The following is a 27,740-nucleotide window of genomic DNA, read 5'->3' on the forward strand; positions in this document are numbered from 1 at the left end:
CTCCCTGGCCTTGAACTCAACCCTAGAACACCTAGATAACAAAGACACTTATGTCAGGCTCCTTTTTATTGATTGCAGCTCAGCCTTCAACACCATCTGACACCACTGTAATGGGTTGGATCTCAAACAGTGATGAGACAGAGTACAGGAATGAGATAGAGAATCTGGGGAACTAGTGCGATGACAATAATCTCTCCTTCAATGTCAACGAAACAAAGGAGATAAAAGTCATCAACTTCAGGAAGCACAGTGGAGGACATGCCCCTGTCTACATCAATGGGGATGAAGTAGAAAGGATCAAAAACTTCAAGCTATCAAGCTATTAGGTGTCCAGATCATCAACAACCTGTCCTGGTCCCCCCATGTTGACACTGTAATTAAGAAAGCCCATCAAAACCTCTACTTTCTCTGAAGACTAAGGAAATTTGGCATGTCAGCTATGACTCTCACCAACATTTACAGAGACACTATAGAAAGCGCTCTTTCTGGCTGTGTCACAGCTTGGTATGGCTCCTGCTCTGCCAAAGAGAGAAAGAAACTACAAAAAGACATGAATGTAGCCAATCCAGCATGCAAACCAGCCTCCCATCCACTGACTCTGTCTACACTTCCCACTGCCTCAGCAAAACAGTCAGCATAATTAAGGACCCACAGACCCAGGACATTCTCTCTTCCACCGGGAAAAAGACACAAAAATATGAGGTCACGTACTAACTGACTCAAGAACAGTTTTTTCTCTGCTGTCAGAGTTTTGAATGGACCTACCACCTTGCATTAAGTTGATCTTTCTCCACACCCTAGCTATGAATGGAACACTACATTCTGCGCACCCTCATTTCCTTTTCTATGAACTGTATGCTTTGTCTGAATACTGCGCAAACAACACTTTTCACTGTATACTAATACATGTTACATTAATAAATCAAAATGCAACATCTCAAATTTATCTAAATTGAACTCCATCTGCCATTCATCAGCCCACTGGCCCAATTGATCAATATCCCATTGCAATCTTAGATAATCTTTTCACTGTCCATTACGCCACCAATCCTGGTGTCATCTGCAAACTTACTACCCATGCCTATAAAGACAAACAAACCAAAAAAGAAAACGCTGAAAAATCTCAGCAGGTCTGGCAACATCAAGGAGAGAAAAAAAAGAGCTAATGTTGAGTTCAAATGTCAAAGCACAAGGCAGATAAATCCTAGAGGGATTTGGCAAAGGGTCATCTGGACTTGAAACGTCTGCTCTTTTCTCTTCTTACAGATACTGCCAGACCTGCTGAGATTATCCAGCTTTTTTTTCTGGTTTCAGATTCCAGCATCCACAGTAATTTGCTTTTATCCAGCTTTTAAAGACAAATATCGCTGGACACAGCGCCAATCCCCATGGCACACCACTAGTCACAGGTCTGCGGTTTGAAAAACAACCCTCTACAACCATCCTCTGGCTTCTGTCTCCAAGGCAATTTTGTATTCATTTGGCAACATCAACCTGGATCCCCTGAGATTAAACCTCATGCAACACCCTACCATGTGGTACCTTGTCAAAGGTTTGGCTAAAGTCACATGGACAACATCAGCTGCATTGCCCTCACCTTCTTGGTTACCACTTCAAAAAACTCAATCAAATCTGAGAGACATGATTTTCCACTCAAAGCCTTGCTGACTTTCCCTTATCAGTCCATCCTCTCTAAATGCCTGTAGATGCTATCTCTCAGAATACCTTCTAACAAATTTATCAACTGCAAACGTTAGGTTCATAGCCTGTAGTTCCCAGGCTTTTTCCTGCAGTCCTTCATTTGCCATTCTCCAAATCTTCAGGCACCTCATCTGTGGCTGTCGATGATTTAAATATCTCTGCTAGGGGGCCTACAATTTCCTCCCTAGCCTCCCACAACATTCTGGGATACACTTCATCAGGTCCTGGGGATTTATCTATCTTGATACGCTTTAAGACTACCAGCACTTACTTCCCTGTAATATATACATTCCTCAAGACATCACTATTTAATTCCCCAAGTTCCCCAACATCCATACCTTTCTCAACAGTAAATACTGATGAGAAATATTCATTTAGGATCTCACCTATCTCATGGACCTACACATATATGACCTTGTTGGCCCTACTCTCTTCCTTGTTATGCTTTTGCCCTTTATGTATTTGTAGAAGCTCTTTGGATTCTTCTTTGCCTTATCTGCTGATACAATCTCATGTCCCCTTTTTGCTCTCCTGATCGCTCTCTTTACTCTTACACCTTCTATACTCTTCAAGGATCCACTTGATCCCAGCTGCCTATGCATGTCATGTGTCTCCTTCTTCTTGGCCAGGGCCTCAATATCCCGAGTCATCTCGGGTTCCCAATTCTACCAGCTTTGCCCTTCACTCTAAAAAGAATGTGCTCACCTTGCACCCTGGTTAACACTCTTCCGAAAGCCTCCTTTATCAGGCGTCCCATTGACTGACAACAGACTCTCCCAGTCAATTTCTGAAAGTTCCTGCCTGATACCATCAAAATTGTCCTTGCCCCAATTTAGAATTTTAACTTTTGGGCCAGACCTATCATTCTCCATAGCAATCTTAAAACTAATGGAATTATGGTCACTGGTCCCAAAGCGATCTCTCACTAACACTCTGTCACCTGCCCTTACTTCCCAAGAGGAGGTCAAGTTTTGCCCCTTCTCTTGTTGGGCCATCCACACACTGAATGAGAAATTCCTCCTGAACACACAACAAATTTCTCTCTATCCAACCCTCTAATACTATGGCTGTCCCAGTATTACCATCCTTCTGTTTTTGGTGATTGTAACTCACGGTATCAGGAACTAGGGGGGTCTAATATCAAATGTGGATTGGTTAACCGAAAGAAAAGGAACAAATGGGTCATTTTTGAGACTGCAGTGTATAACTAGGAGTGCTGCAAGGATTAGTGCTTGGGTCTCAGCTACTTAAAATCTATATCAGTAACTTAAAATATGGGGTCTGAGGCCAGCATATCCAAGGTTGCTGATGATACAAGGTTAAAATGGGAAAACAATTTGTGAGAAGGGTGAAAAAAAACAAAACAGTTAAGCGACTGGGCAAGCAAGTGGTAGATGGAGTCTGATCTGGGAAATGTGAAATAATTCACTTTGGTTGGAAAATTAGAAAAGCATTTTTTTTAAAAAAAAGTGAGGGATTGGTAAATGTTGGTAGTCAGAGATTTGCTGGTAAAGAATCACAAATGCAACATGCAGGTACAGAAAGGAAAACAACATGTCAGCCTGCAATGCGCGCGGGGGGGGTAAGTAGAGTGAGTAAGATCTCGCTGCAATTATACGGAGCTTTGGTGAGACCACATCTGGAGTACTATGCAGTTTTGGTTTATATGCCCATTGAGAGTTTTATACTTGTCCTAGAAGGGATGCAGATTGTTGATACTGGGATGAGACAGTGCTTCTGAACTGATATCATGCAGATTGATCTAATATACTCTCTTTTAAAAGAATGAGGCAATCTCATTGGAACATGTAAAAACTCAAGCTTAGGTACTAAAAACTATTTGTCCTGGCTGGAGAGGTTAACACGAGGTATCACAGGAAAGATAGAGTATGAAGCTAAACTAGCTCTAAATATAAAAAATGATAGTAGAAGTTTTTACAAATATATAAAGAAGAGGAGACTGGCTAAAGTGAACGTTGGACCCTTGGAGGACGGGGCGGGGGGGGAGGGATTTAGCTGCGGGTAATGAGGAAATGGCTGAGACTATAAATAAGTTTTTTGTGTCAGTCTTCACAAAGGAGGACACAAATAGCTTACCGAATATTATAGATGGATGGTAGGAGATGAGGTCCTTAATACAATTACTGTCACTAGAGAGGTAGTACTTGGTCGACTAAACGGGAGTGAAGGTAGACAAGTCCCCGGGATCGGATGGAATGCATCCCAGGGTTCTGAAAAAAACGGCAGAAGTAATAGCAGATGCCTTAGTAATTATTTATTAAAATTCGCTGGACTCTGGGGAAGTGCCAGAGGATTGGAAAACAGCTAATGTTACGCTGCTGTTTAAAAAAGGTAGCAGACAAAAGGCAGGGAATTATAGGCCAGTTAGCTTAACGTCCGTAGTTGGAAAAATGCTAGAATCCATCAAAGAAGAAATAGCAAGACACCTAGAAGAGAATGGATTGATCAAGCAGACGCAGCGCAGGTTCGTGAAGGGGAAGTCGTGTTTAACGAATTATTGGATTTCTACGAGGATGTGACTAGTGCGGTAGACAGAGGAGAACTGGCGGATGTGGTGTTTTTAGATTTCCAGAAGGTGTTCAATAAGGTGCCTCACAAAAGGTTGCTGCAGAAGGTTAGAATACATGGAGTTGGGGGTAAAGTGCTAGCGTGGACTGAGGATTAGTTATCTAACAGGAAGCAGAGAGTTGGAATCAGTGGGTGCTTTTCTAGTTGGCAGTTGGTGACTAGTGGAGTACCGCAGGGATCAGTGCTGGGGCCTCAACTGTTTACTATTTACATAGACGATCAGGAAGAGGGAGCTGAGTGTAGGGTAACAAAATTTGCTGATGACACAAAGATGAGTGGAAAAGCAAATTGCTTGGAGGGCACGGAAAGTCTGCAGAGAGATCTGGATAGGCTGAGCGAGTGGGTGAGGACCTGGCAGATGGACTATAATGTTAGCAAATGTGAGGTTATCCACTTTGGTAGAAATAATAGGAGGGATTATTATTTAAAGGGTGAAAAGCTGCAGCATGCTACAGTGCACAGGGACCTGGGGGTCCTTGTGCATGAATCGCAAAAACTCAGTCTGCAGGTGCAGCAGGTGATCAAGAAGGCAAATGGAATGTTGGCCTTTACAGCGAGGGGGATGGAATATAAAAGCAGGGAGGTCTTGCTGCAACTGTACAGGGCACTGGTGAGACCACAACTGGAGAACTGTGTGCAGTTTTGGTCCCCTTATTTGCAAAAGGATATATTGGCCTTGGAGGGAGTACAGAGAAGGTTCACCAGGCTGATACCGGAGATGAGGGGGTTAGCTTATAAAGAGAGATTGAATAGACTGGGCCTGTACACGTTAGAGTTTAGACGGCTGAGGAGGGATCTTATACAGACATAAGATAATGAAGGGGCTAGATAAGGTAGAGGTAGAGAGATTCTTTCCGCTTAGAAAGGAAAACAGAACTAGAGGGCATAGCCTCAAAATAAAAAGGGGAGGGGGGGCAGTTTAGAACGGAGTTGAGGAGGAACTTCTTCACTCAAAGGGTGGTGAATCTCTGGAATTCTCTACCCATTGAAGTGCTGGAGGCTACCTCGTTGAATATATTTAAGTCACGGGTAGATAGATTTCTGATAGACAAGGGAACTAAGGGTTATGGGGAGAAAGCGGGAAAGTGGAACTGATCCACTTCAGATCAGCCATGATCTTATTGAGTGGCAGGGCAGGCTCAAAGGGCTAGATGGCCTACTCCTGCTCCTATTTCTTATGTTCATAGTATCAAGGTAAGAAATCAGCTAGACGCACAGAGGTGAAATCTCTTTACCCAAAAGGCTGTAAATGTTTGGAATTCCCTACCCCAGGGGATGCTCATTTGATAACAATACTCAAGTATGAGCTCTATAGATTTTTGGGTACTAAGAGAATCAATGGATTTGGAAACAGTTGATATAGAAGCTTAGACATGCTTTTCTGGAATGATAAAAAGGTGGCTCAATGGGCCACACACCCCATTCAGCCTTATTTCTTATGTGAATTGGGAAACCAAATTCAAATGTGAGATAATGCATAATTGTGCATTTTGGATCCAGAGTAGATAAATTAAAAGACTTTCTGAATGGTGAGAAACTAAGGACAAGTTGAACAAATGGGCTGAACTTCCAAGGACATAACTGAAATGCTAGAAGCCAGATAAAATTCCATTCAAAAAGACTAACAACACCAGAAATAGGAATAGGAGAACATTCAGCCCTCCAAATCTGATCATGGCTGACCTAACGATCACCAAGTCCACTTTCCTGCATTATCTCTGTAATCCTTTCATTCCCCTATGGATTAAAAACCCATTTGATCTCAGCCTTGAAAATTTGAAGGGCTCAGCATCCACTGCTTCGTGGGGTAAAGAATTCCAAACATTCACCACTCAAAAATAAATTCTTCCTCAAATCCGTCTTACATGAGCACCCCCTTATTCTGTGACTATGCCATCTGGTTCAACACACACTCAAGTGGAAACATCCTCCCAAAAGTTACCCTCGCCTGTCTAACACCCCCCCAATCATTTCACCTCATTCTCTGAAGGCCAAGTAGTACCTGTTTAAAATCCTTCCTTTCATATCAAGGCTCATCCTAGTATGCTTCAGCTGCACTGCCTCCATAATTCATCTTTCCTTAAATAAGGGGACCAAAACTGTACACCACATTCTAAGTGTGGTCTTGGTCTCACAGGTATCTTGTAGAGTTGCAGCAACATCTCTTTACTTTCATATTGAAATAAAAGCCAGAATTCCATTTGCCTTTTCTATTACCATAGCATCCTTACAATGCAGAAAGCAGCCATTTGGCCCATCAAATCTGTACTGATGTTTCGTAAGAGCATCTTATTCGTCATGGTCAACCTTGCGTATTTAGCCCTTAATCCCCCTAACCTACATATCTTTGGACACTAAAGGGCCAATTTTAGCATGGCCAATCCACTGAACCTGCATGTCTTTGGACCTTCCACACCTGGAATCAGTCTCTTCTTCAGTTCAAAAAACATTAGTTAGACTAAATCTGGAGTACTATATTCAGTTTTGGCCATCACACCTCAGGAAGAATTTAACAGTCTTGAAGATGAAACAATACAGATCTAAAGAGGGTCAAATCAGGATAGATTGCATAAACTTGGCTTGTGTTCCCTTGAAAGCAAAATAAAAGAATTTGATATGGAGGAAGGACTGTCAGATAGGCAAAAATCTTACAATTAAAGCAAGACCAGGGAGCACTTTTTAAAACCACAAAACAGCAGCAGAATTATTTCTTCCTTTTGCAGCTGCCAGGACTATGGTTTTCAAGGCCAAGAGATAGATTTAAATAATTATAGAGCAAAGACAGGTAAATGGAGTTAGAACAATCAGCTTAATCCAAGTGAAATGTCAGAGCATGCCTGGGATGTTGAAGAGTCCTAATATTCAATAAGTTCATTCCCCGCCCCCCACCCGCCCCTCAGTTAAATTATGGTGTGTCTGAAATCACTGTCATATTAACATAAACCTGTGTCTCAGCTAGTGATTTAATGTGCTTATTACAGGTTAGTTAATTCAACCATTGTTTAAGTTCTCTATTAGCTTTAATTGCAGACATTATTTCAGGAATAGAGGAAGTTGCCCAGATAACTTTAATTGTTAGATCATCAAATTAAAATCAATACCTTATACTTCTTGCAACCTGTTACACAACAGGTTTTGATATTCTAAAAATATTTTATATTCATTTTATTTGTGCATTATGATAAACAATCACAAAAAGATTTTCATTCTTTCATGCTCGTGTGCTCTATGAAAAGCTCTTCTGTTTTAAATTGCAGATGTTATAGACAAAAGACTAAAATGTTTAAAATGTCAAGTCATTTTCCCAGTATATCTCATGCAGAATGCAGGCAAAGATTTAATGTGATTTCATATCTTTTGTAACTCTAGCAGTTTAGTTTTTGAAAGGTTACTACTACCACCTCTTGAACTTGTGCTCAATAGCATGGCTCAAACAGTGGCTTTCCAGTCCTAAAAAAATATAAACTGGTATCTTGGCTTCTGTGCCTCAGTTGTTTTTCCCTTAAAAAGCGTGGCACCACGATTAGCACTACTGCCTCATAGGTCCAGGTTCACTTCCTGGCTTGGGTCACAATGTGTGGAGTTTGCACATTCTCCACGTCTGCATGGGTTTCCTCTGGGTGCTCCGGTTTCCTCCCATAGTCCAAAGATTTGCAGGTTAGGTGAATTGGCCATGCTAAATTCTCCTTCAGGTGAACCTGAACAGGTGCCAGAGTGTGGCGATTAAGGGATTTTACAGTAAGTTCACTGCAGTTTGAATGTAAACATACTTAGGACTTTTAAATAAATATCTACTACAGCATATTCAGCTCATAGCAATTCCCATATCAGAATTTGTTTTGCATTGCTCACAGATTCACAAGTAACTCAATTTTCAAATAATCTTTTGCATTAATTTACTAACTTTGGAAGACATCAAAACTTTTGTCATCAGTCACACATGTATATGCAACATTCAAGGCAGTCAGGAGAATGTTATATTTGCAACCTACAATTAGAAAAAAAATTACTACTGCAAATGAGCTTAACGTAACTGAAGAACTAGATCCATGAAGCAATGGCTAACAATGAGAAAACTTAAGTGGCACCATCTTGCAGGCAATCAAAATAGTGCAGGTACTTGGCAATATCAAGAGATTAAAGTTCGGCTAAGCTTACTTGATTTGTTGCTGATTGAAATTTAGGCTCTAACTAATAAGAACATACCTGACAGACTATTATGATTACTTGGTGACTTTTCAGTTTCAAATGTCCAAGCTAAAATTAATACAATATGAATGCCATGGTCAAGGTACGTTTAAAAAAATTCTTCCAGAATTGTTAGTATTCTAAGGTTTTTTTTGCAAAACCATATTCATAAAATCTGAAATACATGACAAAAAATGTCTAATTGCCTTCAAATTTACACTTTCTCCAAAAAAAAATCACAATTTGCTGAGGTGCTTCAGTTCAGTATAAGAACATAACATATTTCAACATTTTCATTGCAGAGAGCAAAATTCTTTACAAACTATGTGGTTATTCCATAAAGTTACCCCAAGGGGGTTTTCCTGGTACTAGCCTGCGTATATTGGCTGAAAGGCCTTACACAACAGCCTTTCCCCACTGCACCTTGGTGACAGTTGCCCCAAGCTTGAGTGCACCCCTGAGCATATAGTCCCAGACCATGGAACGTGTCAGTCTAGGATCTATCCAACAATGTGGAAAATTGACCAGAGTGCCTTGCCCACAAAAAAAGGACAAAATTCATCCTGCCAATTACTGCCCCATTAGTCTATTCTCAACCTTCAGCAAAAGGGTGGAAGGTGTCGGAGACAGTGCACTATGAGGCAGCACTTGCCCAGCAATAACATAAGAACATAAGTAGTAGGAGCAGGAATAGGCCACCTAGCCCTTCGAGCCTGCCCCACCATTCAATAAGATCATGGCTGATCTGAAGTGGCTCAGTTCCACTTTCCTGCTTTCTCCCCATAACCCTTAATTCCCTTGCCTACCAAAAACCTATCTACCCGTGACTTAAATATATTTAGTGAGGTAGCCTCCACCACTTCAACGGGCAGAGTATTCCAGAGATTCACCACCCTTTGAGCGAAGAAGTTCCTCCTCAACTCCGTTCTAAACTGCCCCCCCCCCCCCCCCCCCCCATCTTGAGACTGTGCCCTCTTGTCCTGCGCCCTCTTGTCCTGCTGTCCTTTCTGAGCGGGAAGAATCTCTCTACCTCTACCCTATCTATCCCCTTCATTACCTTATACGTCTCTATAAGATACCCCCTCATCCTTCTAAACTCCAACGAGTACAGACTCAGTCTATTTATTCTCTCTTCACAGTCCAACCCCCTCATCTCCGGTATCAGCCTAGTGAACCTCCTCTGCACTCCCTCCAAGGCCAAAATATCCTTGCGCAAGTGTGGCGACCAAAACTGCACACGGTACTCCAGCTGCGGCCTCAACAGTGCCCTGTGCAGTTGCAGCAAGACCTCCCTGCTTTTATACTCTATTCCCCTCGCTATAAAGGCCAGCATCCCATTCGCCTTCTTGATCACCTGCTGCACCTGCAGACTGGGTTTTTGCGACCCATGCACAAGGACCCCCAGGTCCCTCTGCACTGTGGCATGCTGCAGCTTTTCGTCCTTTAAATAATAATCCCTCCTACTATTATTCCTGCCAAAGTGGATAACCTCACACTTGCTAACATTATACTCCATCCGCCGGGTCCTCGCCCACTCGATCTCGATCCCTCTGCAGACTTTCCACACCCTCCGCACAATTTGCTTTTCCACTCATCTTTGTGCCATCAGCAAATTTTGACACCCTACACTCAGCCCCCTCCTCCAGATCATCTATATAAATGGTAAATAGCTGAGGCCCCAGCACCGATCCCTGCGGCACTCCACTAGTTACCAACCGCCAATCAGAATAGCACCCATTGATACAAACTCTCTGCCTCCTATTAGACAGCCAATCCTCTATCCACGCTAACACCTTACTCCCAACTCCATGCCCCCTAACCTTCTGAAGCAACCTTTTGTGCGGCACCTTATCAAACGCCTTCTGAAAAAAAAAAATCGAGAAACACCACATCCACCGATTCCCCTGTCTACCGCACTAGACACATCCTCATAGAATTCCAATAAATTTGTCAAACACGACTTCCCCTTAACGAATCTGTGCTGCGTCTGTTCTATTAAACAATTCTTCTCTAGGTGCCTTGCTATTTCTTCTTTGATGACGGATTTCAGCATTTTTCCAAACAACAGACATTAAACTAACCGGCCTATAATTCCCTGCCTTTTGCCTGCTACCTTTTTTTAAACAGCAGCGTAACATTAGCTGTTTTCCAATCTTCCGGCACTTCTCCAGAATCCAGCAAAGTTTGGTAAATAATCGCTAAGGCGTCTACTATCACTTCTGCCATTTCCTTCAGAACCCTGGGATGCATTCCATCCAGTCCTGGGGACTTGTCCACCATCAGTCCCACTAGTCGATCAAGCACTACCTCTCTAGTGACAGTAATCGTATTCAGGCCCTCAACTCCTACCATCCTTCTATCTTCAATATCCGGCAAACTATTCGCGTCCTCCTCCGTGAAGACCAAGGCAAAAAATTTATTTAAGGCCTCAGCCATTTCCTCATCTCCCACCACTAAATCCCCCCTCTCATCCTCTAAGGGTCCAACATTCACTCTGCTCATAGGTGTTTAGATTGGGCTCTGCCAGGGATACTCAGCTTTTGTCTAAATGTGGACAAAGAAACAAATATCAGAGATGAGGGAAGTGTGATTCCTGGATGTCAGGGCAGCACTTGATCAAGTGTAGCAGCCTGGAGTACCAGCAAAACTGAAGGTTTTTTAAATTCATTTGTGGAACATGGGCGTCACTGGAGGGCCAGCATTTGTTGCCCATCCCTAGTTGCCTGAGCACATTTGAGGGTTAACCACATTGCTGTGGCTCTGGGGTCACACGTATGCCAGACCAGGTAAGGATAACAGATTTCCTTCCCTAAAGGACATTAGTGAACCAGACGACTAATGACAATCAACAATAGTTTCATGGTCTTTGGTGGATACATACATCATCTGCCGTGGTGAGATTTGAATGCAGGTCCCCAGGACATTAGCTGGTCTTCTCGATTAAAGTCTAGCAATAATACCAAAGGCCAGCGCCTTTCTTATAGGAAGTCAATGGGAATCGGCAAAAGCCCCTACGGTTGACATCATACCTGACTCAAAGAAAGATGGTTATGGTAGTTGAAAGTCTACTGTCTCAGCCCCAAGACATGGCCGCGAAATTCCTCATGATAGCATTCTCAGCTCCACCATCTCCAGCTGCTTCATCAATGATCTGCATCAGTCATATAAATACTGTGGCTACAAGACCCAGGTCAGCGGCTCAGAAGTCTGCAGTCAGTAACTCACCTCCTGACTCCCCAAAGCCTGCCCACTATACAAGGCACAAGTCAGGAGTATGATGGAATACTCTCCAGTTGCTTGGACACAGCAGCTTCAAAAACACTGAAGATGCTCGACACTGAGACACCTCATGCTCACCTTAAAACGTCTATTCGCTCATCACCAGCACACAAGTGGAAACAGTTTGTACCATCTAGAAGATGCACTGGTGCAACTCATCAAGGCTTATTTAACAGCACTTTCCAAACTGAGACCCTCCCACCACAAAAGGAGCAGACGCATTGGAATATCACTACACGCAAGCTCCCTTCCAACTTGATATTATAGCTGCTCATTCACTTGACTGGGTCAAAATCCTGCAAATCTCTCTACAACAGCACTGTGGGTGTTACCTTAACACATGGATCACAGCAGTTCAAGAAGGTGACCTCATCAGTAACTTCCATATCTTATGAAATAATTTTTACAAACCAGGAACTCTGCTGCTCTGGAGGGAAGTGTAAACTTTTCTTAAAAGGAATATTGGTTTACTTTTGACAAAAGCAAATCTAGGTGCCTTAGCGAAAGAAGAATGAGGAACCAAGAGTAGATTTTGGTCCTGGGGGGCTTCTCCAGGTATGAAGAGCAGAGATATACAGGTTATTTAATGAATTGTCAAGTTTCTAATTTGTAAACCAACAGATATTACATTTTTAAGTATTGCTATCAAAAGCAGTTTTGAATGAAAAACTGTCAAAAAAACCATTAAAAAGTTGATATTCAAAAGAGAAATGCAAAACTTTACTGCAACAGTTTGAAACAAAAGTCTAATTGATGCTCAAAAATTCTGCTAGCAAGTTCATAACGCCACAAAGTGTTGTACAGTATTGCATTTTTGTACAAGGCAAGCAATGAAAGAAACACTTTGTGTCTGAGGCAGTATCAAGTATGGTACATACATACACACACAGGCCCTAATGACACTCAATATAAAATTCTTGTTCTGACAAAAAGCAGTGGAAGAAATGGATTAGCTCATGTGCCACCAGTATAACTGGAGAAAGACAATGCATAGTGTTCTAGGTTATGGAGTTCCCTCCGTAACAGGGGTGGAGAATTTTTAAGTGCTTTGGGATGTTTTACTAGATATCTGATATATACGAAATGTTGTAGTACTGCTTATGAAACCTTACTCCTGTACAAGTCACCACGATGTGGGTATGCCGGCGTTGGACTGGCGTAAACACAGTAAAAAGTCTGACAACACCAGGTTTTAGTCCAACCTATTTATTTGATAATATTCTCACAAGCTTTCGAGGGGTTACCCTCTTCGTCAGGTGAATTCACCATTCACCTGACGAAGAGGGTAACCCCTCGAAAGCTTGTGAGAATATTATCAAATAAATAGGTTGGACTAAAACCTGGTGTTGTCAGACTTTTTACCAAGTCACCACCGTCAGACCAAATCAGGCAACAGCTGTATGGTAGTACCGTGGTTACATTAGTGGTTAGTTATCTTGAAGTCAGAGGTTTACAGCATGGAAACAGGCCCTTCAGCCCAAGTTGTCCATGCACCCTTTTTTTTTTAAAACCACTAGGCTAGTCCCAATTGCTAGCGTTTAACCTCTCTGTAGCCATCTTACCCACATAACTGTCTAAATGTTTTTAAGACAAAACTATACCTGCCTCTGCTACCACCTCTGGCAGCTTGCTCCAGACACTCCCCACACTCTGGGTGAAAACAATTGCCCCTCTGGATCTTATTGCATCTCTCCCCTCTCACCTTAAACCTATGCCCTCTAGATTAAACTCCTCTACCTTTGGGAAAAGAGGCTGACTGTCTATCTGATCAATGCCCCTCATTATTTAAAGACCTTTGTAAGACCACCCCTCAGCGTCCTGCACTTCAGGGAAAAAAAATCCCAGTCTATCCAGTCTTTGCTGATAACTCAAACCATCAAGCCCTGGTAGCATCCTAGTAAATCTGTTCTGCAGTTTTTCTAGTTTAATAATACAATAGTTAAAAGTTTGAATCCAAGCTGTTGGAACATAAGTTAACTTTTTAATTTAATTAACTTAAAAATAAAAATGAGGCTCACTTTTAAGCAAGGAAATCTATCATACAAGTCTGATCAATATGACTCCATAACAAAAACAATATGGTTGACTCTTAACTCTGTTCTGAAATAGCCAAGTAAGGTGCATAGATGTCAAGAAGATGACTCACAATTACCTTCACAAGGGCAATTAGGAATGGGAAATATTGGCCAACAAAGTCCATGCTCAATGAATGAGCTATAAATTGGAGAACTTTATACCTTTGCTTTCTTTAAATATATGGAAAGATCCTAAAATAAGAGCACAGGAGAACTGTAAAATTAATTCACCACAATTTGAAGTGTAGCAACTGAAAAGTGGATTGAACTGGGGTGAGAGGTAAAATATTCAATAGACCAGACTTTGGAAAAAAAATTATAAGTGAAACAAGCAATTAATGAACAAAGAGTACATAAAGAGTTAAGGATTAAAAAGCGTTTTGGATTTTTTCACTATTTAAGCCATGTACTGATTTTGTGTTGAAAGCCTCCATCTGCAGACGTAGTTTTCCAGTCAACTCCTTCAAATCAGAAAGTGAAAAGTGCAAATATAAATAAAACCACCACTTACGGAATAGGCACCAATTAGGAATGCTGCATTAGCTCGTTTCCGTTGATCAAAGCTGGTGTAGTGGACAATCTTTTTCCTTGACAAAGTAAATGACTACAGGAGAAAAAAAATTGTTCATGTTCAAATCAAATATAGTAACAAAATGTCTAAAAACATCTTTACAATAAACTACAAAACCTTGAACTTAGCCATTGTACTTACCATAACTCCACAGACAATTACAAATACATTACTCTGCAGTATGGTTAAATGAGTTCTCAGTATGCATTTTAAAAAAATCTTCCAAAGATTCCCCATAAATATTTCATACATTGACAGTCCCTTGAGTTCAAGTCTGGAAAACCAAATTAACCTTCCCAGAAAACCTGTACGTATTAACTATTATAACCACTTTGGCATTTTAAACCAAAAAGACACAATATGAGAAAGGCTCCAACTCAGCAATCGTCCAATACAGATAAAACTTGTTTGCCTCACTATATTTCCACATAATTAAAATAGCATTAGGCTGCTAACTTCCTTGATTATTTTGTTTTACTGAACATTTGCTTTTGTTTATTGTTCTTTAAAATTCACTCAAGCTTGAAACTATTCAGGACAAAGCAACCCACTTGACTGGTACTACATCCACCCCCTATGCTCAGTAGCAGCACTGTACACAGTCTACAAGATGCACAGCAGCAATTCACCAAAGATTCTTAGAAAGCAACTTTCAAACCCATGACAACTTCCATCTAGAAGGTCAAGGTCAGGAGATACATGGAAACACCACCACCTGCAAGCACCCCTCCAAGCCATTCACCATCCTGACTTCAAAACAGATCGGCATTCGCTGGGTCAAAATCTTGGCATTCCCTCCCTAACGACATTGTGGGTCAACCCACAGCATGTGGAGTGCCAGTAATTCAAGACGGCAGCTCACCAATCACCTTCTCAAGGGTGAGTAGGGATGGGGAATAAATGCTGGCCAGCCAGTAATCCCACGTCACACAAATTAATAAAAAACCATGATTGCAAAAACAATAACCTTTCCACTACCACCTGCAAAAAAAAAAAAAATTCTTGACGGGAAGACATGATCCATCCCAACCAGAGCACACCTAGCATCCAACTGCTCTGGATATCACTTTGTGCTTCCTGCTGTAATTGCTCCATATTACAAACAAGTGATTTTATGAAAACAAGAGCAAAATTAGTGAGCAATTAGATTTGTGTTTTCTACCCCATGATGCATAATCCCACAGTGGCTGGTGAAGTATCATCTCAGAAAGAATACATTAAATGTATGATCTACGATGCAGCATAAAGTATGTGCAATAGGATAAATGCAGCAGCTTTTTGTGTGAACTGGAATTTATATAGGATGCTGAATGGAAGGTCAGCCAGGACAAAACAGGGAAAAAGACAGTTTTTACAATGGGAGGAAACCAGTCTAAAACCTAACTCAGATCAATAAGTTGCAAACAGTCTGATTCATACTGCAAAAATAGTTGCAGTTGGGTAAGGCAAGAGTAAAGTTCGTGGCAGGAATCCAGATGGAAGAAACTGCAATTCATGCAGAACTAGAAGTTAGGCAAGCAGTCTAAAAACAGTGGATGGGTCAAAAGAAGAATTAAGGTTGAGCATTATCAAGCTACGTTCATTACAACAGAACGACTTTCTGCCCATCAAATGGATTCAGTTCTCTGTAGAGAAACACAATTATTCCTGTTCCATTCCTGCAGCAAATGCACATATCAACTTCCATTTATCATCTCTATAACCACCATCCTGGTCACTATGACATGCTACATAAAATGTTCACAACTATTGGTCAAAACCTTAAATATGTTCCACAGTCCAGTATCAACAGCTACTGGCAAACAGTTTTTCCCTTGTCCACAGAAACCAGTCATAGTCTGGTATACTTCTTTCAAATCTCCCCACCATCAAACCCATCTTTGCAGCTAAATTCTCTCCTCCCAGGTAAATTTCATCTGCAGCTTCTCATATTCTTCCTAGAGTGTGCCAACCAGAACTGGACGCTTCATACAAGTTCAGCAAAATCTCCCTATTTCTGTACTTGTGGATCTCAAGATCTCATTTGTTTTGCCAACACTATCCGTATGCCCTGTCACTTTGTATGTGAACCCCCAGGCTTTAGAGCTGCATCATTATTATCTGCCAAAACATATAACCTCACATTTCTCAATTCACAAATGGCACAATGTTTAGCACTGATGCCACACACCACCAGGGACCTAGGTTCAATTCCCAGTTTGGGTCACTGTCTGTGTGCAGTTTGCACACCATCTCAGGCGCTCTGGTTTCCTCACATAGTCTGAGACACGTGCTGGTTAGGTGCATTGGCCATGCTAAATTCTCTTTCAGTGTACCCAAACAGGCACCAGAGTGTGGTCACGAGAGGGTTTTCCACAGTAGCTTCATTGCAGTGTGAATATAAGCCTACTTGTGTCAAAATAATAGCCCCCTAAATTGTTCCAATGAGGTTCAAGGGAATAGCACCTCACCTTTTGACTAGGCACTTTTATAGCCTTCTGGACTCAAACAAAGTTCAACAATACCTCTGCTACCATTTATTTTTCTTTAGTGACCAGATGTTAATGACTCTGCTGTTCACGTATACTGCTCTTCTTGACCAATCTTGTTTCTTTGCTTGTGTTGCATCATCATCCCTTTTGATATTTAATCTCTCCCACTTTCCATTAAGGCTTTTTATTTGGTTATTTCATGACATCAGAACATAAGAACTAGGAGCAAGAATAGGCCATCTGGCACCTTGAGACTGCTCCGTCATTCAATAAGATCATGGCTGATATTTTCATGGACTCACTCACCATAATCCTCAATTTCTTTACTGTTTAAAGATTTATCTATTCTTGCCTTAAAAACATTCAATGAGGTAGCCTCAACTGCTTCACTGGGCAGGAATTCCACAGATTCACAACCCTTTCAGAGAAGAAGTTCCTCCTCAAATCAGTCCTAAATCTGCTCCCCCTCATTTAGAGGCTATGCCCCCTAGTTCTAGTTTCCCCTGCCAGTGGAAACATGCTTCTATCTTACTGATTCCCTTCATAATCTTATATGTTTCTATAAGATCTCCCCTCATTTTTCTGAATTCCAATGAGCATAGCCCCAGTCTATTCAATCAGTCCTCAAATGCCAAGCCTCTCAACTCCAGAATCAACTTTGTGAATCTCCTTGCACTTCCTTCTGTGCCAGTGTATCCTTTCTCAAGGAGACCCAAACTGTACATAATACTCCAGGTGTGACCTCACCAGCATCTTGTGCAGCTCCAACATAACCTCCCTGTTTTTAAACTCCATCCCTCTAGCAATGAAGAACAAAATTCCATTTGCCTTTTTAAAATTACCTCCTGCACTCCTTTCCATCTTGTTTAAAAATTGTTACACCAGCTGACAAAGGGTCAGCCAGACCTGAATATTTCCTGCATATCTGTTGCTATTTCAGATTTCCAGCATCCACATTATTTTGCTCTTTCCCAAATATCAGTATATTTTAATGTGGACTACAACTTTCCACAATAAAATCAACCTAGAAGTCCAAGAATAAATAATTTAGCTCTGCTGTCCTAAAAGTTTAATGGATTTCAAAAGAATTTACAGAATCATGACTTCTCAGCCATCATCTAACCAAGTTCTCCCAAGCTGAATACTCAAGTACAAGTCTTCTTCCTTTCTACATTACAACTCCTGTAGAAAACACACAAAATATGGATGTTTAACAATGCTTGCCAAAATGCACATAACTGAAGCACAGAATTAAGCCAGGGTTACTGTTTGTTGTTGATGTAAATCACCTGTACTTTGTTATACAATTGGTGACAGCCAAAAATTGCTTAAGCCAGTTCTTAGTTAAGGTTTGGCAGATTAACCAAAGCAGGATTAACAGAATTCCACTACAGATGCATCACCATAGAAACTTCCATCTAAACAAACTCAATATAAACACAACCCACCTTCCCCCATAAAGAAAATCACACCAAGTTACAGAAGTTATTCATTTACTCGAATGGAGTAATCTGCACCACTTCATTTCAGTAATGTGTGCAAGTAGCAAAACAATACTTTTGATTTAATTACAGTATCAATTCTCTATCCCTCCTCACACATCCATAGGCTACACAGCTTCCAGCATTTCCTGTTCAAGAGCTCACAAATTTACATCCAAATCATTCTCCTTCTTTTGAACCACAGGTTGATGTCCCACGTAGGACCTTTTTCTTAATACTGCATCAATCCATTCTTCATTTCAAATATGGCCACACCATAATCGTTTATAAAACTAATTACTTTATTGCCATTCTTCACAAATGTCAAAGCATTAACATAGCTTTACAAAGCTGGATTTACAATTTATGAGCTTTACAAAGAATTTTGCTCCAGCAATTAAAATGTTGATGCCAAGTATGCCCTTGCTCCAAAGCTATGTGGCATAAAGTACAATGGTTAAAAGATGAACACAAAGTCAATCTAAAAACTTAAGTATGTGAGTTATATGAGATTGATTTTCCTTGTCTAATCAGCTAAGAGTTTTTGTGACCCTTGTTAAACTCAAAGTGTGCCATCTTAAATATTACACCCACCCAATCTACTAAATTGCATATGAAAACGAAGCTAAACAGATTTTTAAAAATCTAAACTGAAAACCATATTAAGTACAACAGCACATCTGAACAATGCACACTTGATGCTGTTTCATAGCTCCTCAGCTCTTCGTCAAACATTTATGTTTTAGTCATTTCACAGTGCTACCTTTTTTTTAAAAAAAGCACAGCTCATAAATTGTAAACAGTCCAGTGACAGTATCATTAAAAAAGGCAGCAATTCATGACCTAGATAATTACATTGTATCCCATTTTATTGTCACTTATGAGTCAGTGACAGGAGAATACTGTTTCTCTGATTTGAATATTAGTGAAGATATTAGTTGCTAATTTTATTTCCTGGACATTGCTCTAAGATTTATTTTTCTAAAGCATCTCCCTTGTTCAATTTCCAGCATAGTTCAGGAGTCAAATTTGAGGTGATGGACAATCTGCTTGGTTTTTCATTTAAGTTATATTTATTTGAAAAGTCATCTAATACATCAATCTTGATTAATCATTGTATTCACTTCAGCAGCACATATTGCAATTGGTTCTCAAAGTCATAATTAATATATTTCATCAGTATGAAGCCCAGAATTACTTGAGGTTGAGTGAAGAATATCACAAACATGATCTGCAATGAACAGCTAGAAACATAACTCAAGAGATGGGCTAGTGTGGATTGACAAAGTTTTATGATTAAAACTAGTAATAATTTCAAATCTGGTTGAGGTCCCAAAACTCCTCCACCAATATGCCTTGGTGGTTACTTTCCAAACGTCACTGGATTCCGGGGAAGTGCCGGAAGATTGGAAAACGGCTAACGTTACGCCGTTGTTTAAGAAGGGTGGCAGGCAAAAGGCAGGGAATTACAGGCCGGTTAGTTTAACATCTGTTGTAGGTAAAATGTTAGAATCCGTCATCAAGGAGGAAATAGCGAGGCATCTTGAGGGGAATTGCTTGATAGAGCAGACGCAGCACGGTTTCGTTAAGGGGAAGTCGTGTCTGACAAATTTATTGGAGTTCTATGAGGATGTGTTTAGGGCAGTGGATAGAGGAGAGCCGGTGGATGTGGTGTCTCTTGATTTTCAGAAGGTGTTTGACAAGGTACCTCACAAGAGGTTATTGCAGAAGGTAAGGGGGCATGGAGTTGGGGATAGGGTGTTAGCGTGTATAGAGGATTGGTTGTCAAATAGGAGGCAGAGAGTGGGGGTTAATGGGTGCTATTCGGATTGGCGGTTGGTGACTAGTGGAGTGCCCCAGGGATCAGTGCTGGGGCCTCAGCTATTTACCATTTATATAGATGATCTGGAGGAGGGAACCGAGTGTATGCTGTCGAAATTTGCTGATGACACCAAGATCGGTGGAACGGCAAATTGCGCGGAGGGTGTGGAGAGTCTGCAGAAGGATCTAGATAGGCTGGGCGAATGGGCCAGGAAATGGCAAATGGAATTTAATGTTGGCAAGTGCAAGGTGGTCCACTTTGGTAGGAAGGACTATTACTTACGTGGCGAAAAACTGCAGCAGGCGACGGTGCAGAGGGACCTTGGGGTCCTTGTGCATGAGTCGCAAAAACCCAGCCTGCAGATGCAGCAGGTGGTCAGGAAGGCTAATGGGATGCTGGCCTTCATAGCAAGGGGGATTGAATATAAAAGTAGGGAGGTCTTGCTGCAGCTGTATAGGGCACTGGTGAGGCCGCAGCTGGAGTACTGTGTGCAGTTTTGGTCGCCGCACTTACACAAGGATATTTTGGCCTTGGAGGGAGTGCAGAGGAGGTTTACTAGGCCGATACTGGAGTTGAGGGGGTTGAGCTATGAGGAGAGGCTGAATAAACTAGGCTTGTACTCGTTAGAGTTTAGAAGAATGAGGGGAGATCTCATTGAGATGTATAAGATGATGAATGGGATGGATAGGATAGAGGTGGAGAGACTCTTCCCGCTCAGAAAAGACAGTAGGACTAGGGGGCACAGCCTCAAGATAAAGGGGGGCGGTTTAGAACGGAGTTGAGGAGGAACTTCTTCACTCAAAGGGTGGTGAATCTCTGGAATTCTCTGCCCGTTGAAGTGGTGGAGGCTGCCTCGCTAAATATTTTTAAGACGGGGGTTGATGGGTTTTTGATAAGCGAGGGGATTAACGGTTATGGGGAGAGGGCGGGAATGTGGAACTGAGCCACGACAGATCAGCCATTATCTTATTGAATGGCGGGGCAGGATCGAAGGGCTAGATGGCCTACTCCTGCTCCTATTTCTTATGTTATGTTAATACTCAATCCCCCATTAATCCAGCCAAGCTCCTTGCGACTTAGACCAAATGCCTTTGTGGTTGTCATCTCAGTTCCAGCTTTCATAATATCATATCTTTCAATCTAACCCCAAATGTCTACTTACACACCCCATTGGTTGATCGTGAGCTAGTCAGGAAACTTGAAACTCATCTTGGCCCATTATTTGGATAATATTCTTTAATCACACATCCACCATTACAAACAATCTGATCTTTCAACTATATCATTTTCCTTCAGAATTATTTCCCAAACAATCGCTGACTTACTATCAATTCAAGCCTTCAGCAGTTACCTCTAACCGTTCCATCACATTCACTATGCCTCAAATTATTTTAATTTCCTGACTTCTGCTGAAGTGACAAACATATAGGAACACTATTATTTCAAAGCAGGTTTTGCCACATCTTTGTCATAGGTTAAATACTAACAGCCTCCATCTTAAATTCACACTATAACTTATTTTCCACCGTACTTACTTTCAATTTCTTGTTAAGTCTGCAGCAATATCGATACAGTTGGGCCAAGTTGAGCGGTCCAAAATCGGCATAGAAACTGAAAGAGATATGCAATGAGAGATAAAGATTCAATTATTGTTTCAATTGGAAAAGCTTATACTCTACCACTTACCTGCGACCAGTATAAATAAATAAGAATCAGATATACTATCGTTCTTGAATAATCAAAGATACCCCAGGGTAAGAATAGTGTATTGTGTTCTTAATTTCCCTTGTGCTTCTAGAACTCCATTAACAAGCTGTGGTCTCATATTATGTACTGGAGCTCCTTGCACAAACTGCCCCCCCGACCAGAAACTTACTTTTCGTAAACTAGTTCCTCGTCAATGCAGAAGTAATGTGTATTGACTGTACTTTTCGGCTTGTTTCTCAGAGTTGCGAAGTACAAACGATCTAAATTCAAAAAAAAGGGGGGAAGGAAGGATTAAATCTATGTCAGCAACAGAGCGCATCTCCACAACCCTAACCCCAATGGCACAGCGGCGGGTCAAAACGGATACTCTCACCCGAGATCAATGCTGCTGTTACTACCATTAGTACGGCAACTACTACACTCACCTTTACTAAACTCGGAGGCGCTGATCAGCTCCTGCTCCTCGGCCATTTTAAGGAGGAGGGGGAGGGGGGTGGTGTCAGGAGGGCGCGCGGTGGAGGCCAGCAGCAGCAGCGCGCGCCCGGGACGGTTCCAAATTCAAACCTGTTCCAGCGAGATCGCAAACCCAACGAGCTGGCAGTGCCCCGGCTCCGGGACTTCTTCCCAAACACAGGAAAGTAGTTCCCCCGCGCCACCCTACTGAACTGTGGGCTGCCCGCTTAGCCTGTGCTCGCCACACCGCCCCCTCCCTCCGCGACTCCTTTGCCGTCAGCTCAGGCCAGTCCACACATCATCCCCTCCTCTAAACACACACACAGTCAACAGCAAGTCACATGCTAGCTGTCTATCGTTACCATGACAGTCGCCCGACCAATCGCCGGATCGGAAAACTTCCACAAAAAGGGCGGGGCGACGGCGAACTCTTTTGGCGGCCGCTGAGCTGCAGGGGGCGCGCCCCCTGGGCAACGCGCCGCCTCTCGGATGATCCTCGCTGAAGCCAGAGAAAACACGATTGCCTCACTTTAAGGCACCTGCCCAACATTTTTATTTCATATTCAGGATCAGGAGAATTAAACACCAAGTACTCATTAGCTAGGCACCAGCCCGAAAGCAGTTCCCAAGCCCCTGATAACCAAGTCATGAACGTGGAGAGCGTCTGTTCAAGACTAGTTGTTGCTTTTTCTATTGATGAAAGATCTATAAATTTAAAGACTGAGGCAATAAAAACATCAGTGATTTCAGAAGGTCCTTGGGTTCTGAAAAGTCATTGAACTGAAACATGTTACCTATTTCTCTCCCCTCCAAACGTTGCCAGACCTGCACATTTTCTGTTTTTATTTCAGATTTCCAGCATCCACTGTATTTTATCTTTGTTTAAAAATAAAGGTAATCTTTCAATAACCTTGCCAAATTCCTTGAATGAATGATTGAAATGGCAAACATGTTTTATACATGGACTTGAGGAAAAATGCCATATAACAGACGAATGACAAAATGCACTGTCCCTGCCTATCAAAGTAGGTGGAAAAGTGGCTAACAAAACATAAAACTGAGGGTACGAATTAAAGGAAGTTTCTCAGACTCAAAAAATGGGAAATAGTGTCTTGCTGATAGTCTTATTGGGAATAATGGTGTTCATGTATACAAAAGTAATTTGGACTCAGAAAGGTTCTTGTATGGTATCAACAATGACGAGACAGAAAACAGGAATGAGATAAAGAATCTGGTGAAATGATGTGGCGAAAATAATCTCTCCTTTAAGGTCAACAAAACAAAGGAGGCTGTCATCGAATTCAGGAAGTGTCGAGGAGGATATGTCCCTGTCTAGATCAACGGGGACGAAGTAGAAAGGGTTGAGTGCTTCAAGTTTTTAGGGTGTCCAGATCACCAACAACCTGTCCTGGTCCCCCATGCTGACACTATAGTTAAGGAAGCCCAGCAACATCTCTACTTTCTCAGAAGATTAAGAAAATTTGGCATGTCTGCTACAACTCTCATCAACTTTTACAGATGCACCATAAAAAGCATTCTTTCTGGTTGTATCACAGTTTGGTTTGGCTCCTGCTCTGCCCAAGACTGCAAGAAACTCCAAAAGGTCATGAATGTAGCCCAATCCATCACACAAACCAGTCTCCCATCCATTGACTCTATCTACACTTCCCGCTGTCTCGGCAAACAGCCAGCACAATTAAGGACCCCATGCACCCTGGATATTCTGTCTTCCACCTTCTTCTGTCAGGAAAAAGATACAAAGTCTGAGGTCACATACCAACTGACTCAAGAACAGCTTCTTCCCTCATGCCGTCAGACTTTTGAATGAACCTATCTTGCATTAAGTTGAACTTTCTCGACACCCTAGGTATGACTATAACACTAGATTCTGCGTTCTCTCATCTCCTTCTCTATGAACAGCATGCTTTGTCTGTATAGCGCACAATAAACAATACTTTTCACTATATGCTAATACATGTGACAATAATAAATCAAATCAAATCATTTGAAGGGGTTACCAAATAATACAAAAGACAGGAAAGCGTTAACAGGCTTGCAGAGCAAGAAGAGTAATTGCAAATAAAATTCAATATAGCAAAGTGTAAGATGGTTCATCTGGGTGGGATGAATAAGAAGACAACTTATTCAATGAAAAACAATAAACTAAATAGGATAAATCAACAAAGAGTTTTGGGAAGCAGATTTTATATACATTGCAGTAGCCCATTGGAAAATTTGCAATTCACCCTGTTAAGGATACCGTCCAAAGTGGAATTGAAAAGGAAAGCAGAGAGTGAGAAGTTGGCTGCAACGGGGCAGTGTAGGGAGGTGGTGGGGGTGAGGATAGAGAAAAGGAGAAAATGTTTCTACAAAGAAATGGCTTAATTGGAAGTTTTACCAATGGAGATATTCGAAATCCATTGACAATCAGAGGCAATAGAATGGAGATTTGAGTATCAGTGAGTGACCGTGAGCATCATGAATATTGTAAGAACATAAGAACATAAGAAATAGGAGCAGAAGTAGGCCATCTAGCCCTTCGAGCCTGCCCCACCATTCAATAAGATCATGGCTGATCTGTCGTGGCTCAGTTCCGCATTCCCGCCCTCTCCCCATAACCCTTAATCCCCTCGCTTATCAAAAACCCATCAACCCGCGTCTTAAAAATATTTAGCGAGGCAGCCTCCGCCACCTCAACGGGCAGAGAATTCCAGAGATTCACCACCCTTTGAGTGAAGAAGTTCCTCCTCAACTCCGTTCTAAACCGCCCCCCCTTTATCTTGAGGCTGTGTCCCCTAGTCCTACTGTCCTTTCTGAGCGGGAAGAGTCTCTCCACCTCTATCCTATCCATCCCATTCATCATCTTATATGTCTCATATGTCTCAATGAGATATTGTGTTGAGTTCAGCCATCAATATATGAGACACATCTTGGACGCAACTGAGTGAAAAGTCCGTAGATTGCTCACTACTGTTAGAAAGCCAAGCACAAGGAATGATGGAAAAATTTAATCTAGTACGCCTGAAATGAGTATATCAACGATGACAGCACAGTGGTAATATTACTGGAAGAGTCATTCATAGGTGCCGATTAATGATCTGATCTCCCCAGCATCAGATGGGAGGAGGGGGGAGAGATAAGATAGGGAAAATTTCTAGGAACTTCACAGGTAAATATTTGCATGTCAATTTCCCAGAAGTGCAAACTGTCTCTGGGCAATTGCACTGCACTGGGAACTATACAAAAATGTGACTTAATTTGCAAACTTCAGCGGTTCTGCCAGGGTTACTCAAATAGTTACTCAGAAAAAGACCTAGACTCACCCCCTCCCCAACCAGGGAACTCCCTTCCAGGGGTCACTCCCCATCCTCTTACTAACCATCTCCTAGCATGCTAGCCCCCCCAACCCCCTGCCGCCCCCCCGCATGGGTTTCCCAAAGGACATCTCAATCATGCACCTCTCTGGTCCCAATTCTTATCCTGAAACCGACTTCCTATTCCGCATGCCTTACCCTGATCCAACTTGACATCCAACCTAACCCACTTCTCCCACCCACCTTCCCTGAAGTCTGACACTTACCCCATGAGGCCCGACCCCACTCACCTGATATCAAAGCTCTCGATGTCCAATCTCTCCCACCACCCCCAGCGAGGTTGAACCCTGAGGTCTGATCCCCACCTGCCAAATGTCTAATCCCCCAATATCTTACTCTCCCCCCCACACCCCCCAGTGTCTGACAATCCCACCTGCCCTTCCATATCCAACACATCCCCTAATGTCTGACAGCCCCGACCCTCTACATCTGATACCCCACAAATGTCCAACTGCCCCAATGCCTGAGATCCAACCCCACCCGATGTCTGATACCCCTGATGTCTGATCGCCCATCCCCATGTCCAACCCTTTCCAATCAACAATGTCTGTTCCCCATCCCAAAATCTTATCCATACCTTAGAGATTTACCTCCTCCCTGGCCTGCCAATTTTCATCAGGCCTGTAAACCTAGCTGGTTTACAGCAGCTAGTGCCACAAAAAAGGGACATGTCCTTCAATTCACCTCTGCTGCGCTTCAATGCTGGGCCTTGGAATAGCTTCACTGCCTGGATTTCACCCAGCCTGAGTCAGAGAGTCAGGTAAAACAGGCACAGAAAAAACTAGCATAGGCATGTAAGTGAGCATGGAGTGACAATCTGACGCTGATTGCCACTTCTATGAAGTTACAGCCCATGAGTTCAAATTCCACTACAACAGCTGATGGAGTCTAAATTCACACATAATTAATAAATCTGGAATGAAAAAAAGCTAGTCTCAGTTTTGTTGTCATTATGATTGGATTGGCCTAAAAAACTAATTAGTTCATTAATGTCCTTCAGGAGAAGAAATCTGCCATTCGTACTTGGTTTGGCTTTCTTGTGAGTCCAGGTCCACAACAATATGTTAATTAATGTCTCTAAAATGGTCTAGTTGTATCAAACTGTTTTCAGAAAAGCTAACTAAAAATTACATTGACATAGGCTTCGAAAACAACAAAGACAATCTGCTTTAGTCCTCCTCGCTAACATCTGGGGCTTATGCCAAAATTAGAAGCACTGATCCACAGGTTAGTCAAGCCACAATCTGACAAACTTATATTTAACAAATCATAGCTTAGAGCCAACGTCCTCCATCACCATCCCTGGTTATGTCTTGCCCATCTGGAAGACTGACCTACTGGAGATGGCACTGCAGTGGTATATATTCGGGGTGAGTAAACCTGCGCATTCATAGAATCATAGAATGCTACAGAGCAGAAGGGGGCCATTCAGACCATTGAGTCTGCACCAGCCACAATCTCACCCAGGCTCTATCCCCATACATTTACCCTAGCTAGTGCCCCTGACACTAAGGGATAATTTAGCATGGCCAATCCACCTAATCTGCCTATCTCTGGACTGTGGGAGGAAACCGGAGCATCCGGAGGAAACCCACGAAGACATGGGGAGAGTGTGCAAACTCCACACAGACAGTGACCCAAGCCAGAAATTGAACCCAAGTCCTTGGAGCTGTGATCAACAGTAAATCACCGTGCCACCGTGCTATCAAACTCAACCATTCTCCACATTGATTTCAGATGCCATGAAGTCTCATGGCATCAGGTAAAACAGGGCAAAGAAAACTTCTGCTGATTATTGCCTTCGATCACTTAGCTGATGAATCAGTATTGCCATGTTGAACACACATTGGAAGAAGCTCTGAACATAACAAGGGCACAGAATGTAATCTGGGTCAGGGACTTCAATGCCCATCACCAGTAGGAACCCTACTGACCAAGTCCTGATGGACATTGCTGTCAATTTGGGCATGCAGCATGATGGGAGAACCAACAATAGGTAAAAAGCTACTTAACTTTGTCCTCACCAATC

At 42.1% G+C, this 27,740-nt stretch overlaps 1 protein-coding gene across 3 annotated transcripts in view; it reads right to left on the minus strand.

The window, feature by feature from the left end:
- LOC145347869 (dual specificity protein phosphatase CDC14A-like) overlaps window positions 1-27,740 on the minus strand; it is a 164,366-nt gene that overhangs the window by 132,002 nt on the left and 4,624 nt on the right. For 2 of the 3 annotated variants that reach the window (XM_080195809.1, XM_080195808.1), the window contains exons 1-4: window positions 22,310-22,550; window positions 22,054-22,144; window positions 21,713-21,788; window positions 14,344-14,436 (exon numbers count right to left, since the gene is read on the minus strand). In XM_080195809.1, coding sequence (XP_080051935.1) covers window positions 14,344-14,436; window positions 21,713-21,788; window positions 22,054-22,144; window positions 22,310-22,355 — 306 coding nt within the window. In that variant the 5' untranslated portion in view covers window positions 22,356-22,550. Of the gene's footprint in view, window positions 1-14,343; window positions 14,437-21,712; window positions 21,789-22,053; window positions 22,145-22,309; window positions 22,551-27,740 lie in introns of those variants that run through there. The other variant, XM_080195807.1, reaches the window with a different exon arrangement.

This window comes from Carcharhinus amblyrhynchos, chromosome 9, assembly GCF_965287045.1.
Source record: "Carcharhinus amblyrhynchos chromosome 9, sCarAmb.v2.hapA, whole genome shotgun sequence".
NCBI lineage: Eukaryota > Metazoa > Chordata > Chondrichthyes > Carcharhiniformes > Carcharhinidae > Carcharhinus > Carcharhinus amblyrhynchos.